The 20,884-nt window shown below is 41.6% G+C and overlaps 1 protein-coding gene across 1 annotated transcript in view; it reads right to left on the bottom strand.

Moving 5' to 3' along the window:
* Window positions 1-20,884, bottom strand: part of LOC110991038 (uncharacterized) — a 93,414-nt gene that overhangs the window by 55,367 nt on the left and 17,163 nt on the right. Inside the window, exons 11-20 of the mRNA XM_022256130.2 lie at window positions 19,535-19,774; window positions 18,439-18,681; window positions 17,664-17,909; window positions 15,887-16,129; window positions 14,060-14,305; window positions 10,233-10,478; window positions 9,069-9,311; window positions 8,020-8,259; window positions 5,469-5,711; window positions 3,747-3,989 (exon numbers count right to left, since the gene is read on the bottom strand). Of these exons, the coding sequence (XP_022111822.2) occupies window positions 3,747-3,989; window positions 5,469-5,711; window positions 8,020-8,259; window positions 9,069-9,311; window positions 10,233-10,478; window positions 14,060-14,305; window positions 15,887-16,129; window positions 17,664-17,909; window positions 18,439-18,681; window positions 19,535-19,774 (2,433 nt within the window). The remainder of the gene's footprint in view (window positions 1-3,746; window positions 3,990-5,468; window positions 5,712-8,019; window positions 8,260-9,068; window positions 9,312-10,232; window positions 10,479-14,059; window positions 14,306-15,886; window positions 16,130-17,663; window positions 17,910-18,438; window positions 18,682-19,534; window positions 19,775-20,884) is intronic.

Raw genomic sequence — 20,884 nt, 5'->3', positions numbered from 1 at the left:
ATGATCGTGACTGGACTGAAAAATTACATCATTAAAGCAACTGCTGCTTATGGTTGATTTCACTGTTTTTTTGCTGGACAATATAAAGCAAAGAACATCTGCTTTACTTGGATTCACTTTTCTCTTTCGTTGGGGGTATACAGAGCATGAAATTACGGCCGGATATCGGACATTTTCTGAGTACTTATTACATTTTTCCAAACAAAATCAAAGATGCTCGAGCAAATTGTCCGACCAACATATTGATAACAGCTCTTAAAATATCAACACAATATGTGGGATTATGGTATCCGATTTATTATTAGTTTTGTGTTAGAATTACGTAAATTACGCCCGGGGCATTCATCAGAGGTGATCGCTCATCACCAGCCCATGTCACCCAGCGCCACGCGTGTATGAACACACATACTTACTTGCACAGACATGAAATCGCCCCATAATTCTTTGCACATTGGTTGACAGCATGACCTATGTTTTACAATGTTCAATTTTGCATGCTAACCCATGCATGAAACATAACCTGGGTACCAGGCAATATGGACCTGTGGTGGTTGGCTGCGTTCGCGTGGTTCCTCCAGTTCAACCCGAGTGTGGTGCGTGCACATTATATTTCTGGATGTGCAATGGGAGTATGCCCTCGTTGACCCACGGGTCTTACTCCAGCCGAACACGAGTAGCTCGCTCAAACGCAACCCTTAGTCATGGCGAGAACTTGCTCCGAATTAGACTGTTTCTCGGTCCCCCTAGTCTGAACAAAAATAATAATGGGGTTGGGAGCCCCAACTCTACCTTTGGTGTAATATGGCAGATCAAAAGCTGGTAACGGCAGAACAAAATTGATTGTGTTATGACATTTTCTTGAAGCACTTTTTTGGTCTAATTGCTGGTATATGTATTTCAGTGCCACCTTTTGTCAGATGTAGCGTGAAAAAAAGTATTCATGATGTGCCATCCGACGTCATGGTTACAACTAAAACAGAATGTTGCCGGGTACACTGTACATCCATTTTGTTTGCACAAATTTGATCAAGAAGTAATGATGCCGGACAGATTTCTTTGGAATAAGTGACCTTTGATGCTACCACTAAATTTAAGCAAATCACGATGCATGTGCAAACCACCTGGCAAGGTTTCAATAAAGGACAATATAAAGGTAAACAAAGGGCACATATGCTTATACCGCTACTTGTTCATGTAACAGATATGTGCTGATGCAGAGACAAATGCAATGACCAGACTTACAAGCCATCACTGCGAGACTATCGCGTTTGCAAGAAGGTAGTATAACCACGTGACATTGCTCTCTGACAAATACCGGTTTGGTGCTGCGACTAAAATATACACACAGGCTCAAGTTAAAACTGTGAGTGAGTGCAATGGTCCACAGGAATGTCGTGTCCTCGGATGTATCAACAGATACAGGAATGTGCAACCTGCTGAGTTTCGCGATAAAGAAACCCTCGTCTTGAAGACACTTTTTCTGCGTTCCCTGAGTTTGTTCAGTGAATGTAAAAAACAAACTAAATATCAGTCAGCGAGTGTGTATGCATATTCTCCCGTTAACCTACTGCTATTTTCAGTAGTTAGCAGGGGCACAGACAGCCCTGCTGTGAAACCAAAGTGTAGTAGCCCCTGAAGAAGGGCAAGGTACACAGGTTTCTTACATCAAATACAAACAGTCCATTTGATGATGCTTGATGTTTGTGTGCACAAACAATGAAATCTAGTTTAGACAGACATCCGGCTGGTGTGTGATCGATGTTGGTGGGCCAGGAAGGCCAAGCGGGCAGGTGCTTTCAGTAGACCTACGCCATGCCTCCCACCTGGCCTTTTGTTACCCTGTAGCCCTTGTGTGGCTCCTTGGCCAAACTTCTCAGGACTCTGTTGTGTGCTTAGGCATGTTGGGTGAAGGGACTTCCAAAAGTTAAGTCTGATGATTTGACTTATACACCTGCATGCGTCCTCTTTCCTTCCAGTTTAGGGTCCTGCGGATGGTCAAGTAGTCATACAACACGCCCCAAGCTCGATCCACTATCTGCAATGTATTTGGTATGGCATCCTGTCTCAACTGGTTTGTCACCTTCTTTGGGGTTCTTGCTGTCTGCAGGCTCCGACCTGTGTTTTGAATGTTGTGGCACTGTGAACAGTTGTAACTTTCACTTGCTTTTTTTCTAGCCATACCAGAAGGGGTGCATGACCACCACAAATGGCAAGCAGAGGGTCGTCCTTCTTCAGCCTTGAATTCTAGATTGCTTCTGGTGTTCCACAGCAGTTGACATACAGCATGCCACATACACTGACATTGTTTGTCAAGTTCCTTACACAGGGCTGGGGTTGAAAACACATTTTCCATGTGAGTATGGTGACCTTTATCATAAACTAGTGCACAAAGTAATGTCACAACAGTATAGTACAAATAAGCCTCAGTATCACTAGTTTTCCTCTCCTGATGTGATTCACCGAAATCCGGATGTATCCCATCTTCGTCTCAGGCCAAATGCCAGCCATTCAAACTCCCAACTCCCTAGGCTCCTGCACTAGAAAGCATACTGAACCTCACAAAATCCAACAGGTGCATGTACTTGTCTATGTACTTGTACATGCAGGTTAGTGTACCAAACCTGATAAACTCCAACAGAATGAGCCCGTTGGAGTTTGAGTGATGTGGTATGGATGGGTCTATGCAGTATAGGATGACTTGCACTGAACAGTACCAAACCTGACAAAATCAAGCAAAGTCCAACAATTGGTTCAGCAATTGCCAGCACTGCACACAATGTGTCCCAACACACACAGAATCCAACACCATCTCGCCAGGCCTTTCATCCCAAGTCTCACAAAATTCAACAAGAAGTTCATCAGGCACGGTACCTCTCAAAACCTGCTGTTGGAGTATGGCAAGTTTGGGGTAGTGAGGTTTAATGAGGCTTGTTAGTTTGTGTACCGGTACCTTCCTTCCAGTGCGGCCCTAGAAAGGTATGATGTTTTTAATCAACTGACAGCTCTCGGTTCACCGACTGAGTTCCACTCACAAGCATGTTCATGATCTCTTTTATTTTAAATGTACCTCCCCTATCATGGTTGCAAGTACCAGATGCTGACAACATGGTGTTGTCGGTGCAGTACCAGAAAGGTACATGAAAGAGCAGCTAGAAATGATCCTGGCCATCAGGGGTCTCATTCCTGGGGCCCACTGTACTGGCGTTTTGTTGCAGTGCACACTCGGCCAGAGGTTAGCACAGATTTTCAATCAAAAAACAGCAGACAATTTCACAGATATTAACCACACACCTGTCTGTCAAAAAGAGCCAGGGGTCAATGTTTTGTCACACTAATCACTTTATAAAAAGAATTTGGTTGCAGATAGCAGCATGGGAATAAATGCACTGGGTGACAGAAGTTCTGAAAACACAGGACACCTTAAGTTCATTGATCAGTTGCTAATGAGCTGAAATAACAACACTTTTTTGTACTTCATGTCGGTTGAATACTTTTTGAGTACTTTTCTTCTGGAAAAAAATACAGTTTTATTAAAATGGGGAAGTCTGACATCTCGAATTTATTTTCCTCTTATTGTGCAAGTATCACAAAATATACCATGTTCTTCAAAGTCAATATTTGACAGTGAATGTGGTACTCGAAGAGCACTTAACGAGCAAACTGGTATCTGGTGGCATCTTATGTGTTGCTACACCTCTGTGAAGGATGAAGCATAAGCGACTACAGGTTAATTCTTAGGTACTTACCTTCTACAAAAATAGTGAAGGTGCAGTTCTTCTTGTTGCGGGCTGTATCAATGGCGGTGCACGTCACAGTGTTTTTTCCAGCGTTAAATGTTGTGCCTGACCTTGGGGTGCAGGTGACTTGGGGATCATTGTCCCAGTTGTCTTCTGCAGTTGGGGTTTTGTAGGAGACTGTGGCAAACGACTGGCCCTCGTCCATACTTGGGGCCATATCATCTGGGCAGTCAAAGGTTGGCGCTTCCGTGTCTTTACAAGAAATAACAAAAGGCATTACTTTCATGGTGGCCTGCAACACTTTCGAAACTTTCCCTTCCAAATTGACATGATACATTCTCTGAAACTGAGGCCAAACAAAGAAGTTTTCCTGCCGCCCAAAGACTAGTCAAACAGACTATCCATGGAATTTGAAATAAGATGTAATTTTTGCATCTGGGTATTTAATTTCCACCTATGCTATTGTGTCGTAATACGAAGGACCTATGCAACACTGAAACTGCACCTTTGTGATTCGACTAATCTTACTTTCAATTGCTGTTTTGCTATTTTTATTTCGGAAACCTTTTGGTTCCGATGTTAATGATTTACATATTCATGAACAAAAATCTGATGTCATAATGGGCACTGGGTCATTATCTCAAACTGACTAGCAAACAAAGACTGCTGGAATTTTGTATAGTTGCTGTCATATGTACATGTATTTCCATTCCTTGGGCAATTCACTGTAATGTAACAGTGTCTTCCCTGATTTACATCACAGTAATAGCACCCTCACTTGCCTGGAAAGGCTTGAACAATTTTTTTGTGTTAGAGCTTGTATACTTTCGTCAGCATTACTGTGAGAACATTTCCAACAGTTTTCACGCAAATGCCCCAACAGACCTTTTTCATCCACGTAACTGGATTATGCTAAACAATACCACCAAGTGTGGACTGCCGTGGTGACGGTGATTGCATATATTCCTACCGGCAGCTTCAACCACGTACAAGCGCACGTGTGAACGCTGCATGCTTGACTAGTTATCTAAATTACCATCACAAAACACCGCGGTCCAGCCTGAGTGGGACTTCATGGGAAAAGGTCTATAGTGAGTATGGGAAAAACTTGTTGCATGGATCCCTTTAAGATTCAAGGTGTAAGCTTGGGACTTCTCTAAAGTTCCAAGAGTGCTAGTGCACAGTGCTATTATGTCTGTGGCGGGCAAAAGCCAAACACAAATAACCGGAGAATGAATCGAAGGAGGAAATGAAACTTGCTAACACTATTTGTGCCTCAGACGACCATAAGAAACGGCACTTGGAAGGGTGAATATAACAAAAAACCAGCTGCACCTGTGCAAGGCTACTCTTTGATGTGATTGGGTAAGCATGCAATGAACTGGGTCAGATACTGCAAAGGAATGCAATATGGCATACATGTATGTTGCACCATCAAGTGCCAGTTCTGCAGGATCACAGCAAATAATTTAAGCAAGTGGCTCAAATACATCTCTTTTTTCAACCTCCAAAGAGGGGAACTGTGCCATTTCTTTGATTTATTCCACAGGCTTCTGTTCAGGGGAGGAAAAAAAAATAGTGTTCTAGTGCCTAATTTGTTGAGTGCCGAAGCCCAGAATTGGCCTCGCTATAGTCAATGCAGCATGCGAGATGGATAACATGTACTTTAATACGCATGAACTGAGAATTGAAATGACTGGATTGCAGCAAGTTATGCCAACTATGCCATACCTTTGACAATGACACCGAAGGAGCATTGGTTGGAGTTTCCAGAGCTGTCTGTAGCTGTACAGGTGACGTTTTTTGTGCCGATCGTAAATTCTGAACCGCTCGGCGGTACGCACTCTATCGTCGGGACATTGCCAGAATTGTCAGTTGCCGTTGGCATGTTGTAGTTAACGAAAGTCGATGACGAACCCGGATCAGCCGAACTTGGCATGGGAATTTGGCATTTAATTATGGGCCCCTCGTTATCTGGAAAACAAAAGCAACATTTGGGAAATAAGACAGCAATCAATCCCCTAAATTTGTACACGTACATGTAGCTTGTTAAACTTTAAACCTCACATAAAGTTGTTACACATATTGCCAGTAGCTAGTTAATTAATCTGCCATCATTATATGAAGCTTCCATTTGACATATAAACAGTATCATGGCTTCCTCCTATAAATGCAATATATGAAGGTCATGGATGGCTTTTTTTGTTCAATGATGTTGATTCCATCCAACAAAATGTCCAGGAGAAACTACTGGGCTGTTGAGATTTTGAAGAATACTATTGGTCAACAGTTGTCAAAGTACCATGATATTGCACAGCTTTCAATTGGACAAAATTGTACCAGGAAGGGATGCCAGTAGGTCGTTGGTCCAGGGCGGAAACATTTCCAAAGTGGGAAAAGTTTTTTGAAAGTCCTGGACAATAAAATCCTGGAGAATAGTATGCATGGGATCTGATCTAAGAAGGCTGCACATAATGAACACTAATGGCTGAAATGAGCAGAAATCCCTGAGCATCCTGCCCCCTTTTCTGACAAACCTACTTGTACTGTTGAAAGACTCTGGCCTTTAGTTTGCTTGCAAACAAGTGAACGCTTGTTTTGGTTGTCTTGTCTGGCTGGCAACGGATGTACATGTATTGGTACCTGTATATAATCTGCCAGCACATGATGCACTGTGCTTTACATAGATACGTGAGTATGCAACTTACATTGTAAGTCCAGAACAAAACATCCATCCCTGTACTTTTTTATTTCAACCAGTGTCAGTTGAACTTATTTTTCACCTTACGTTTTAACTTTCAGTTTCCCAACTTGCAACTTCAATATGGACGTTTCACAATTGTGCACCTCCAAGAGTTTGCAAAGTGTTGTCCAATCACAATGTATGAAATCTGTCGACCCAATGCCGAGTACACTGGTGATGGGTCCGAGTCCAAAAGCACTAAGTATGTGTACATTCAGGGCCAAGTACTGGGCTGAGTTTGAGTCCAAGTCTAATTACAATACCAAAAAATTGAATGAACAAAATGAAATACAAGTACTAAAGTGACCACATCTACATTACCTCCAACAAACACATCACGCAACATTCACCTTTGCTGACTAGTTACATGTAACACTTACGAAATTGTTAACATATTGACAAGTCAATGAATTCTCTGTCAGTTTGTGATCACCAAGCATTTCTTAACACCAACAAGAGGAAAATAAATTGTGAATAAATGCCCCTTATCACTGAGCTCTCGATAATCTCCATAAGCTCACTATATAATTATAAATGCCGGAAATTGTCAATATATTCAAAAACAAACAAAAAAAAAAAGATAAGAAAAAGTACCACAAAACCTCTGTCAGTGTTAGTCCATCGGGCACCCAAGAAAAAACAAAGTGTTGCTCTTGAAAGGTTAGCTCGGCTCATACTCATATTAGCCCTGCGATAAAAACTGCTTAGGTAGTAACTACATGTAGACTGGCAGAAAGGTTTTTTGTACATGCACCCAGGGCATGGTACGCATTCTATACATAAATGTGTGTTTAGAACTAGAACATTGCATTGTGTTCAAGGTTGAGCAAAGCAAACTTTGCTCATAACTCGGTGCCCAAAAACGCTATCAGTAAAAGTTGAAGTGCTCAAATTTTTCTCGAGTACTAGAGTCGAGTACAGACTATGTACATGTAGGGGTGGAGTACGCCCAAAATCCAGGTGCATGTACAAAGAATTGAGTATGGGCCAAGTACAATTAAGTTTTCGAGTACTGACAATTGAGTATGGCCGAGTACTCTAGTGTACTCAATTTGTACTTGAGTACAAGTACTCCAACACTGCCAGCCCACAAATGCCGGGGGCCAGAGGGATTCCCCAAAATACAGGAGAGCTGAAATTCCAGTAACTGCCTGGAAATCTGGTACTCCTGAGTAGGAAACCATGTGGTTGGCAACGTACGATGCACGATACACCCCTGATAGTTTCACATACATAGTTTCATGTACACTCTTTGTGCATGGTCCAGGACTGGATGCTGACTACACAGTTTGTCTTCCATTTTAAAAACCTTTGAAGGCTTGCCTACTGGGCAAATACTGTGTGTGGTGCTGTGGACTTTGCCTACAACAGTGGCTTTTGTACATTATGAAAGTGGGTTGATAACAGTCCTTAAGTCTTAATGGAAAGGGAGATATTTTTTTGGAGAACAACAACCCTCCGGCAGCAGCGGTCCTGAAGGGACAGCAGCATCAGTAGCACCCTCCAAACAAGCAACAGATGTAACCAATCTTTTCTTACCTTCAACTAGGACTTCAATATCGCAAGAGTCGAAGTTGCCATCATCGTCAACGGCGGTGCAAGTGACCTCGGTCTTGCCAATGTCGAATTCCTCACCCGAGGGCGGAGTACAGCTGACCTGTGGCTCAGGGTCCACATTGTCGAAGACATTTGGGCTAAATTCCACTATGGCGTAGGACTTGCCTTCTTCCACAGGCTCAGTTATGACAATGGGACAGTCAAGCTCTGGTTTCTCAGTATCTGAAAGGTATCCAAAGGGACAAGACCCTCAGAAGTGCGGTGCTCATCATTTCATTAGTCTATGTAATAAAGAGATGTTAGGTTTGAAACTAGACCAGATATGATGTTACTTAAATAGAGCTGTGCCGACTATCCCAATGTTTGATCGATTGAATATTGGAATACTATAATTTTCCAAATTTGAATGTTTGAATGCAAAATTCGTAAAAGGAATGGAGAAGTTTCTTTTGTTTTAAATGAGAACAATTTCTCTGTGGAGGCTTGTTTCAAGCAAATTCAAATGAAAAGCGGCAGAAACCTTACAACAATTCAAAAAATACATTATTCATTAAAAAGTAACAGGCATAGAAATTTTCAACAGGACAAAAAGCATTGTCCATCTCTTAAATCTTGCTAAATTGTGGCTGGAGATATTCCTATATGTAAAAAGCTATAGTGATTACAATGTATAACAGTGTGCGTAACTGCAACTGATTTTGTATATCGTTCATTATCAACAATCTGCCTGTAGGTAAGATGAAATATTTGATTGAATTGAAGGTTGAATATTCGAACAGTGGATCATTGGAACTGACTGAGCCTAACATTTAAACGCCAGATGGAATTTAGTATAAATTTGGATTTAATTTTGATGTCAAAAGCATCTCCAGGAAGATAAATCTGTTAAAAGACTTTGAAACCTTGTTGACTAGTAGGACAAATCCTGTGCTTGCCTTCAAAACAATGACCAAGGAGATGTTTCCAGGATGGGAAAAATTCATGCAGAATCAAAGCTAAAAAGTGGAAACTGGAAAGCAATGCCTCCATACCTTTCACGTTGATTGTGAAATTGCACGTTGCTTCATTCATAGAAGAGTCAACGGCTGTACACTCAACTGTCGTTGGTCCAAATGAAAATTCTGAACCGGTTGTTTCAGAGCAGGTGACTTTTGGAGAAGCATCAACATTGTCCGACACAGCTGGAGGAGGGTACTCCACGGTAGCGAACGACTTGCCCTCATCGGTTGGGGGATCCATAGATTCAGGACATTCCAGCGTGGGTTCTTCATCATCTGGAAACCAAAACTCAAAGATATTATGTTCTGATTGGCAACGTCTATTACTAAACAACTCTGAATGGCTGCAACATGGAATTCTCATACACCCTACAGATAAGAGGGGGTCTATAATAAAATCTGACAGCAGTCACTGACCTTTGTTCCATGGTGTCACTGTGATCTTAAATCATGACGACTTTGCCTGGCTGTAAAGCTAGCCACACAGCCCACCAAGTTTTGCTTGTCAACCAACATGTTTGAAAGGTGGCCACCAAACTTTCAAGTCTAGTTGACAAGTTAAGCATTTTGGGGATACATTCTGGTAAATTTCAAAGTATCCAGCATAATCTTGACGAAAAGAAGCTGTCAAGAATGGCTACAATTGCTTCCTACCACAGTGATAAGGGCAATAAATCAATTGTGTTTCTGACGTGATCCTTAACCCGAAATGAGCCGGGACGAGGCGGATAAGAATCTGTCCCACCCCTACATTTTGCCCGATATTGCAAAAGTGCATTTTTGGGGTGAAAATCAAATCTATCGTTTTTGTGTTGTGGCCATTTTTGCTAATCAGGCTAGCCAGAGATGTACATGTATACTTTTTCCAATCCAGTGCTCAATGCATGTGGCCTGGCACGCATGTAGAATTGAACTTCAAAGGACCACAACAACAAAAACTGTGTCTGATTGAGTTTAAACGAGTTTAGTTTGTGACGATAAGGAGTGTTTTCTTTATATATACAAAGCTTCAATAAAAAATAGAGCAGGGCACACCCTTCTGTGTGTGTGTGGGGGTCGAATGCCTTAACTTTACTTCTTTTAAAAACTTTTTCTGTTTTTCAGTCCGGTCGTTGGGCCTTTTAGGGGATTACATTGTGTGGTAAGTAGCAGGGTATCACTATATCTCCTGATTACCAGGAAAAAAAATTTCCCCACCTTCAACGGTGACGTCAAATTTACATCCCTTCTTATTGCCGGCGTCGTCTATGGCCTTGCATCGGACAGTAGTAGTACCAATCCCAAACTCTGTATTCGTGCCCTTATCGCATGTCACTTCGGGATTGGGATCCGCATTGTCAGTTGCTGTAGCTTCACCATAGTCCACAGTAGCAGTCCGCTTGCCAGTATCGGTTTTAACATCCGGCATGGGTATCGGACATATAATCTTGGGCTTTTCGTCATCTGAAAACCAGAAAAAAAAACAACCACCAATCAAAATACCACATAAACGTTGTCCTGGAAATTGAGGAGAGGGGAAATGGGAAACAGGAATAAGGCTTTATTAGCAACTTAAATTTGAATAACATCTGGTACACTGCATTCTTTAAATTCACAAAAATATCACAATTTGAATTCCTCAGACTAAAGACACTGCTGCTATACATGGCCCTTTTCCAATGCTCAACTTGGACTCCGTCTCAGGCTTCGTTCCCCAAACCAATCCCCGATTGTGGGCCTGAAGCGTTTAAATTAAATTGGATTACTGTAATTTCTGGCTCTCTTGCATCTTATTTGATGTTTTGTGGCACTATTAGACTATTACTGCACTTACAGCTTCAAAGTCATCTGGTAAAAAAACTGGCGAAGCCTGAGACGGAGCCGAAGTTGAGTACTGGAAAACGGCCCATGTATCTCAAAATTTGGGGCAAGCTTTTCCTTAGTTACATAAGAGACACTTTGCAACAATACACTGTTCTCAATGGATAAGAAGGGCAGAAAGGAACCAGTCCATTCTAGAGATGGCAGTTACTATGCAAAAGCTTGCCACGAATCACGAGGTATAGTCTTTAGTCTGGGGAATTCAAATTCTTCTATTTATGTGCAATCAGATAACTCAGTGTACCAGATTTTATTCAGATTTAACTTACAAAAGGCTTATTGTGGGGGGGTGACTTGCTTTGCCCCAGAATTGGAAAGTGGGAGTGTGGGGGTAATGCTTCTGACAGACGTACCTCTGTGGATTTATTACATTCTTATGTAACCCTGTCCCAAAAGAGGTCTTGGGTTACAACTTAAAACGTTATTTCTGCATGACTATGTCTTCCTTTTGCATACTTAAATTGTTCTTTCCTGAGCTTTGACTTTTCTACTGGTAAGCAGTGTTCCAGTGGTGAACCTTTGATCTATTGCCTGTTCCTTTTGTCAAATAGCTTTCCTAGAAGATCACAGGATGTTCTTTGTATCCACTGCCTTTAATCTCTGACTAGTACACCCGTGTGTACACTCCGAGTAAACTTTTCAGATCAGCAGGATGTTGGGACACTTAATCCCTAGTTGTTGTTCATACCTTACTCCAAGCTGTGAAAGCCATAAACTTCTGCCGAGTGCTCATCTGCCTAGATACTAGATGACCAATCAGTATTGGAGTCGTGTGCGGCACTTTTTAAGTAGTCCAATGAGAGCCTGAGCTAGTCATGTGGCAAAGGCATGCTCTGGGGAGCAGTTTGCCCCAGACTTTTGGCAAGCTAGGCATTACAAACTTTGCCATCGTGCTGACTACATGCCTGCCGAACTCTGTCTACGCTCTGCACTACTTTTCTTTGGATTGGAGGATTTCAAAATCCAAGTCTTCCCCTTATGTTCACAAGTGTTGGCTCTCTATCTTACGCAAGTTTGAGTTCCTATTTATATCATTGCATACTATTGTGTAATTTTTCTGGAGTTTAGTCAATGTATTTTTCACTGTGACTCTTGTTGTAAACTGTGAAAAGAAGTTTACCGATCGATTACATGATATTTTGGGGATATTTTTGGGTATATATTTTTAAGTCCAAGTCCAAGTCCAAGCAGATTCATGATGTTGAAAGTTTTGATATATGTATCTCGTAGTTTCCACTAGCCAGTACTGTTCTGAGACTAGATCCAAAAGAGATCTTCCCTCAGAAAGCTTGCCTTTTTCATTTAGCTTAGGACATGTCATGTGTTTCATGAATTAATTGAGGCAGTTTGAGTGCACTTTTCAATCACCTTGACTAATAACTTAGTGGAGACTGGGAATAAGTTGTGCTTTTCACTGCATTGAGAAATATGAGCAGATTTTGAATATATGTGTAAAACAGGACTTATCATCCATCACATCCATGGTGTAAGTAATAGACTAACTGCAGTCCTACAGTTTGGACTGATGCATTTGAAATGCTTTTCCGACGACTGCGATTTGTGTATACTCGGTAGATTCTGATATGCGTTGAATTCATCAGAAGTTAGAGATATGAATTGTCTCTTGGTCAAGCTTTAGATTTTGTTTTTATGTATACCTACATTGTATATATAACCAGTCTGATTTAGAGTTGGAGCTTTCCTGGATTGATTCCTACCTCACGATGTGTGGGACTGGGAAATGTATTCCCAGGGAAATTCTGTCTAGTTTTAAGATTTGTTCTAGGTCAATGCCTCAGATATTTCTCCTTCACATGTAAACTTACATGCAAGATGGTATTTTATTGTGAGGTTTCCTACAAAATGGACAGCTACTAAAGCACGTAACTCATAGAAAGTCGGTTGTGTTGGTCTGACCCTGTAAATGTGGTTATATTAGTAATGTGGCATGGACCACTATGCTCTCTATCTTAGTTAATAAACTGCATGTTCTGAAAAAGGGTGCCGGACGAGAGTTTCTGTAGTCCACCTGAAGAGCTGTCCCCAGGCCTCTCAGCCACCAAGCTACATGTATTGCGACTTGCAGACACAGCACAAGTACACCAAGGCATCTGCGGCACTAATCACTACCATTGACCTTGCAAAATCTGCAAGTATTCTTTTAAGTTACATTTCATCTGTTGAACTTTGCCCTCACTTTTGCGGACTGCCTACACAACACAACGGACTCCTGTCATCCCACCTTGGAACGACTCGTCGCAACTCATCTGTATATCTAGAACATTGGCGCCAAGTTTTTTTCTTGAGCTCAAAGTGTATTTTAACTTAGCAGGATCATGCATTCTCTGTAAACCCCATATTTCCATTTGTGGCCATTGGTGTTCTCTGCATTTACTTTGTATTTCTCGTATTGATTGGCTTGGCTCTTTCCCTCCAATAAAGCAAAATTTCTTTTGTATCGTGAATCAAAAGAGAATTAAACCAACATGAAATTTGGTTCCTGCTATTTTGAAATGTGAACCACGGGTTACACATTTATTCCATATTTATGGCTTTTATTCTCCCTATTTGAGTACTATAGAATAAATTTCAGATATTGGAAGGTCCGACAAATTCTTCACCATCTTCCTTAATTTTTTGTCACTACGAAACGTGACTGGCATGATCCAACAGCTAATCCTCCCAGTGAGTAAGTGAGAGGGATATATATTCCTATTTGCCCTTGCTTTACACCCATGTTGCTACATGTCACCCCGTCTTTAATACAATAACATTTTGTAAACTTGACGATAGAGGTCTGTAAAAAACACTGACGCTCAATTCTTCCGTAAGCAAATGTGACCACACAGTGAAAAGGATGCAAAGGGGGGGGGGCACAGAAAATTAGCTGGGGTCAACAAGTTCAATGCTGATAACAGGCAAGGGGGTGTTTTCTTTGATAAGCGAAGTCGGAATACAAGCACATCATTTCTAATGCTGTTGAGATCATGACATTTTCCTTTCTGAGTGTTTTGTGACCATCAGTCTCATGATAAGCATTCAATCACTGGAACAAGTTGCTGCAAAGGTAACATTTTCGACTTACACCAATCTCGTTGATGCCGAATTATCCGGCATACGTACACATTACAATGTGCTTGAGTAATATCTCTAGTTCACCGTACCTATGACATTAATGGTGAAGGAGCAACTGGCACTGTTGTCAGACCTGTCCGTGACTGTGCATGTGACTGTGCTTTCTCCAATGTCAAATTGTGAATCTTTCGGTCCATCACAAGACACGTCCGGCGTACGGTCTTCATTGTCTTGTACTCCTGATGGGGCGTAGTCCACAGTGGCGTACGCTTTCCCAGTGTCAACGGACACGTTTTCCATGGGTTCTGGACAAGTGATCTTGGGCAACTCCTCATCTGTATGAAAAAAAATAAGTTTGAAACATAAACGGTACATACTTCCAGCATGTTTTGGTCAATCTACACAGCAAGCAATGAAAGATTTTCCCACAAAAAGTTTACACTGAAAGTCACCAAACTGTAGGGTATAGTGAAGAACCATTATTTTTGGAATAAAAAAAAAACCACTGCATTGACAGAGTGAATCCTGACCAATCAGCAGTCTTGTCAAGTATGACATCTTCCACCAACGGACAAAGTTGGGACTGACCGATCGAGCTGGCACTTCTGTCATGAGCAAACAGAGCATCTGTTATTGTTTGTCCGTGTAAATGAGCGCTGGGTCTAAGCTAACGTGGAGCATTACTTTATCTATTAGAGACAAACACATTAACAGATTCTTGCTGTAAGTATGAAACAAAAGGGAACCGTTTCAAAATATTCATTACCACCTTTCATGCCATTGCTTTTCCTGCCAATGCCAGACTTGTTAAGGCTGATATCGTTGATGTACCCTAATGTGGCCTGCCGGGCCCCTGACGTGCTGCTGTTTGATTTTCATCCTCTTTGGGCCTCACTGAAGCAATACACTTTACTTCACAATTTCACATTAAGTAAATTTCACAAAGCTGTCAAAAATCCCATTCATAAATCTCCAGAGTGAGCACCTGTAACAAAGTTCCAATTAAATTTCTAAAATTTTTCGAAAGTGCAAACAAATCTTCAAGATATAAAAATGATTTTCATTAACTTGTGGTAAGGTAAGGAAGTGGAGGAATAACGAATCAGTCAAATTTTTTAACTTTGAGGAAATCTTAAATTTCAACGCGGGATCTTCTGAGATTTGTTCACATGGGCCATGTTGGGAAACTGTGCGCTGAATTTGTTCCCAATTTCTGGACATCAACATTTTAAATTTGGACTAAATTGTTCAGAAACGTGCAACAGCATGTACCATTTTCAATTTCATTTAAAAGTTTACGTTAATGAATAAATTTGAAGTTTCGTTTTCAATGTGTAGATTTCATTGGCAACATTGCACGCGGAAAACTGAGGGAAACATTGAAGTGTGCCACGTAAGGGGACTCAACTATAATGACACCAAGGTAAGTTATGACGGCTGGGTGTGTGCCCTGTTCCAAGCTGCGTAAAAGTCATAGCAACTTACCCAATCTTGATCTATCACAGGCTATGCCACTGAACAGCATCAGACACAATCCACTATCACAGTTTATGCATTGCTTATAATTTTAAACTGACTTATGTCCTGAGTGCAGTTGAACCTTGTTTATAAGACCACTGTTAATGCAAGATTCTGCTTAAAACAAGGACATTTTAAGGTCCTAATCCTTGTTTTCGTTCCTGATAATACAAGGTTCCTGTTCTAACAAGGTAATTTGCCAACTCCGAAGGACCTCTTATTAACGAGGTTCAACCGTAATTGACTTCAACAACTTCTGATGACTTAAAACTAGACTACTCCTGCAGGCAACAGGTCAGTTAAATCATCTGGACAAAGCCATGTACAAAACCACGGTGATGTTATTATGAATTATTGCCGCATGAGCAATGAATGCTCAAACCACTCTAGCTACACACCTTTGATTTCAACTGTAATGTCGCAAGTGTTGGAATTCCCGTATTTGTCAGTGGCTGTGCAGACAACTGTATTGGGCTTGACCCAAAATTTAGAACCGGGTCCTAACTCGCAGGAGACGGCCGGTTTGGGGTCAGCGTTGTCGACTGCTTGGGGCAGCGAATACTGCAATGTGGCATAGGCCTTGCCAGGGTCTGTAGTGTTGCTGATCAGATCTGGGCACACGAGTTTTGGGGGTTGGTCATCTGAAAAAACAAAATCAAAAACGTGTTACTAAAGAACTCCGTTGTGACAGGTTAAAAATATCAAGATTTATGGCATTCTAGCATTCTACAAAGAAGTGTCGAAAAATTTTATTTTTCCATTCACTACAGGGGAGGACTATTAAATTCAACAATATTTTTACACTTACATATATCCCAATATCTTCCTTCTGACCAACAAAATCACAACTACATCAGTATGCTCTCAGACAACCATTATTGAGCCCAGACTGAAGTCAGGCCTAACATTCTTTCACAAGAATCAGAGACACCGACAACTATCCTCAGAGGCCAAACTGAATATTTTACGTAAGAAATTAACTATTCCATTAACAACATATTAGGTCCAATTTTTAAACTTTGTGATCTTTATGAGTATTTTCTGACAAGAAATTTCTCCAGCCTGTAGACCCTAAGTTGCTTTGTGAATCCAAGCCAAAACCAAAGCCTAAACCGAACCAACAACATAAACCTGACAAAAACTTGTCCAAAACAAACCCCGACCTGACCCAACCCAATCCTAACCCACCCAACTTGACCCGACCTACATGTAGCCCAATCCAACCCGACCTGATCTAACCCAACAAAACCCCAACCCACCCAACCTGATCCGACCTAGCCCAATCAAACCTGACCTAATCTAACCCAACCCAGCGCAGCCCACCCCAACCCAACTTAACCCAGCCCAATTCAACGCGACCCAACCTAACCCAACCCTGCCCAGCCCAGCCCAACCCAACCCCAGCCGACTAGACCCGAACAAACCCAACCTGACCTAGCCCAGCCCAGTGCGGCCCAACCCAACTCACCAATCATGGACCACTTTTTGCCCTTCCACTGTGTATCACTGAACAACTTCCCAGGGCTCAAAAAGAATTCAAACCTTTGCTCAACCATGGCCCTACCATTTTCCACACCCTCTACTGAAAATACATGTCCATCCGCATTCAAACAGAAACACTCTCCTGTCTGACCCAACTAAGATTTGCCTGAAAGATCCAAGCATGACGTCAGAAACGGTTTTCTAAGTAGTGAGCATTTGAATGATGCACCACTTATTAGCAGTCAGGAAGTATCGTATTGATAAGCGTATTTCATAGAACAGCAGGAAAACTGAAAATTGGTGAGAATATGAACAACCTGGACTGTCTATATTTTGGACTGTACAATGAGAAATTGATGAGCCCTTCAGACTGGAAACTTACGGACCCCTAAAATCCGAAATTGTTTGCCATTCAGGGTTTTTTTCACAGCGGGGGTACAATGTTTGGCACTTAAACACTTGACGCTGGATGACATGTAAACACACATAATTTTCCTTATTTGTTCCATGGAGGACTTGTACATTCATTTAAGAATTCTTTTTTTCATTAACGTATGAACATGTTGTGCTTGGCTGGGTCAAAGGGCAATTGCAAGTTTAAAGAATTTACAGGTAAAAAATCCACCTCCGGCAGCTCTTTGGGGTAAGAAAATCAGATATTAACTGGGTAAAAAATTCATCGCCTGGTCTTACCCTCAACTTCAACAGGAAATGAGCATTCCTTTGAATTGCCAGCCTTGTCAGTGGCACTACAGGTAACAGTCCATTCGCCGACGGGAAATTGGGATCCTGGCCCTTCAGTGCAGCTGACTGTGAGGTCCGAGTCCACGTTGTCGGTGACGTCTGGTAGAGTGTAGTCGACGGTGGCAAAAGACTCACCCTGATCCAGAGTTTCATCCAGCATGGGAAGTGGACATTCAAACTTGGGTGGTTCTTGGTCTGAAAGTAAGAAAAATAGAACAAAAAATATCAAGACATGAGAAAAATTTCACAAAATCAGAACTAGCGCTTAACTTTTCTAATTTATATTGACCTGTCATCGGCTGATTGTTCATGAGGTACAAAATACAGCAACGGGTACATGTAAGCTGAAGTAATGGCAGTTCCACCAAGCTGCCAGGACTGCGGATGGTTTGGACCATCTTGTCCACCATGGTTGCAACACTGGTTATCAAGAACTGATAATGGAGGGACCCATTTACATGAAAAACAAATGCACAAGATCTCGCCGAGCACGAATGCCATAAAAGTTGCAGCTAACAGAGAAATCGTCTGTCATCATTTGAATGCGACTGTATGGCATGTGCACGTTGTTGAAGTGCAAGTGACAAGTGGTCAACTGTAGTTCTTGACCAAACTTAGGGTCCTCTATCTAAAGATCCTGTATCCTTGGAACATAAAAACAGCTACAACTAGATATTCAAAACCAGCAAAAAATAAAAGCTCCACTAATGGCGGCCTAACCTACCGGAAACCGTGACATTAAAGGAGCATTTTCCTTCATTGCCATACAAGTCGAGGGCTGTGCACGTGACCTCAGTGTCCCCAATGGGGAATTTGTAGTCTTGATCTTTGTCACAAGATGACACCCCGGAAGCAGCATAATTATCTTCCACCAAGGGCAGGTCATAGTCAACTGTGGCAAATGGTTCACCACTGTCTGTAGGTCTATTTATCGGGTCTGAACAGGTAAGCTTTGGTGGTTCCTCATCTGAGCATTAAAACGAAACCGAAAGGGGAAGAACCTTTAGCATTACTCACATCTCAACAACATTTTTAATTTTTGCAGTCGGAATGAGAGAGTAAAAGAATGAGAGATTTAAAATAGAAGTGTATTACAAATTAAAAACAGTTTAAATCGGTGAATAATTTAACAGGTACAATTGAGCAATCTGAAATGTTGAAAGCCGCAATTTAAAACATAAAAAGAGAGACTTGGAACACAAAATAGTCTGGCACTACCTTGCTCAACAAATCACTCCAAATAAGAACATGATGGAAACAGCTTTCACGAAAAAGGTCTCTAAAGTCAGACTCAACCCAAGAAATTAAACGATATCTTTGGTCCAAACAGTTTCCCAAGGATTTTTTCTTCCATGGTTTTACTCTGTGGATATTTCTATTTATCTCATTACCCTATTCAGCTTGCTTTCACATGCAACCTAGTATATCCCTCTCCTAGATTTCTACTTCACCCAGCTGCATACGCAACTAACAATAGGTACGAGCCTGCATATTGTGGAAATGATTCCACTATTTCTTTTTCTCTGCAGACCAATATTAACCCTGCTCTCCTTCACAATTCATTTGAGTTGGAGTACTCAGGCAAACATAAAACAAATTAAAGGGGCAATCAAAAAATGTAACATACAAAAACTTCGGCAAGCCACTTGCTGGCTACATTAGCCTGACATATACAAATCGAATGAGTTAAAGAGCCTGAAGTTTCAGTGCTAACCGAATCTTTCACAGACTCAAAAAGGACAAAGTGCAACGAGACGACCATACAGGTGGGGATTCCCCACATTATTTGTGAGGCATGTTCTGCTGTGCTTAATACCCACCAGTGATTAAGATTGTGTAAGAGCAGGAGGCCTTGTTATTGCTGTCATCGGTGGCAACGCACTGGATTAGGTTGGAGCGCACGGGCAAGGTAGCTGTGTTAGGTGTGCAACTGATGGACGGTTCCTGCCCGGAGTTATCGGTGGCAGTGACCTCCGGGTAGGTGACCGAGGCAAACCCGACGCCTTCGTCTGTGGTCTGGTTCATGTTCCCTGGGCATTTAATGCTTGGCTCCTGTACATCTGCAAATGAATCATGCAGGAAATGAAGATCTGAAGGTGATTGATCAAACTTTTCAATTTCAGTTATGTTTTTGTTTCGCATGGTTACACATTGCAGGGGAGATGACTTTTTCTTTTAAGCTACATTTTTTAACTACTTCAACGATGGATTTACACCGGGGAGATGTACATTGATTTTGGTTTTTTGCCCTGCCTGACGTGTATTTAACACTGTACATTCAGTGTATGCCCCTGAAGGCTTGTGAAAAAACCACAAGCGTACTCAGGTGGGACTCGAACCCACGACCTCCTGCTTACTAGTGCAGGCGTCTTAGCTACTCTACTACCGAGCTTGCCAGTGTCGGCTGGCTGGTTCAAATCAGATGTAGCAGCAGGTACCGCGAACAACTCTTTCAAGGATAGATTTGCGCCGGGGAGATGTAAATTGATTTTGTTTTTTTTTTAGTCCCAACTGAGTACGCTTGTGGTTTTTTCACAAGCCTTCGGGGGCATACACTGAGAATACAGTGTTAAATACACGTTGGGTAGGGCAAAAAAACTGAAATCAATTTACATCTCCCAGGCAGAAATCCATCCTTGAAATACTTGTTTGTGGTACCCGCTGCTACATCCGATTCAAACCAGCCAGCCGACACCGACAAGCTCGGCAGTTGAGTGGTTAAGACATCTGCACTAGTAAGCAGGAGGTTGCGTGTCCGAGTCCCACTCGAGTATGCCTGTGGCTTTCACAAGCCTTTTGGAAGCATACACTTAGTATACAGAGTTAAATACATGTTGGGCAGGGCAAAAAACCAAAATTAACTCATTTTTTTCATGGAAGGAATATACGTTTACTATCTCAGGATGAGAACTTAAGCCCTTTATTTAAAGCCCAAAATCAAACATGTTTTCACTTGGAAAGTATCTCCACTTTGCTCACTTAAGTTTCTTTGAGTTCTGAAGGTTTTCCTCTGCTTCACCTAAACTAAAATCTCAGGTAAGTTTTTGGGGAAAAAAAGATTCTCCAGCATTTGGATCAAGTTGCTGAATAAAGACTAATGGCCTAGATTTTCAAATACTGGTATTTTCAGTGAGTTTGCTTTGCATGTTCATGATGGAAAATTTGGGTTT

Source organism: Acanthaster planci, linkage group LG03 (assembly GCF_054643075.1).
Source record: "Acanthaster planci isolate LZ-2023a linkage group LG03, COTS_SCS, whole genome shotgun sequence".
In the NCBI taxonomy this organism is placed as follows: domain Eukaryota; kingdom Metazoa; phylum Echinodermata; class Asteroidea; order Valvatida; family Acanthasteridae; genus Acanthaster; species Acanthaster planci.
Note: the sequence above shows the minus strand (reverse complement) of the source record. Positions and strands in the feature narration are given on the sequence as shown.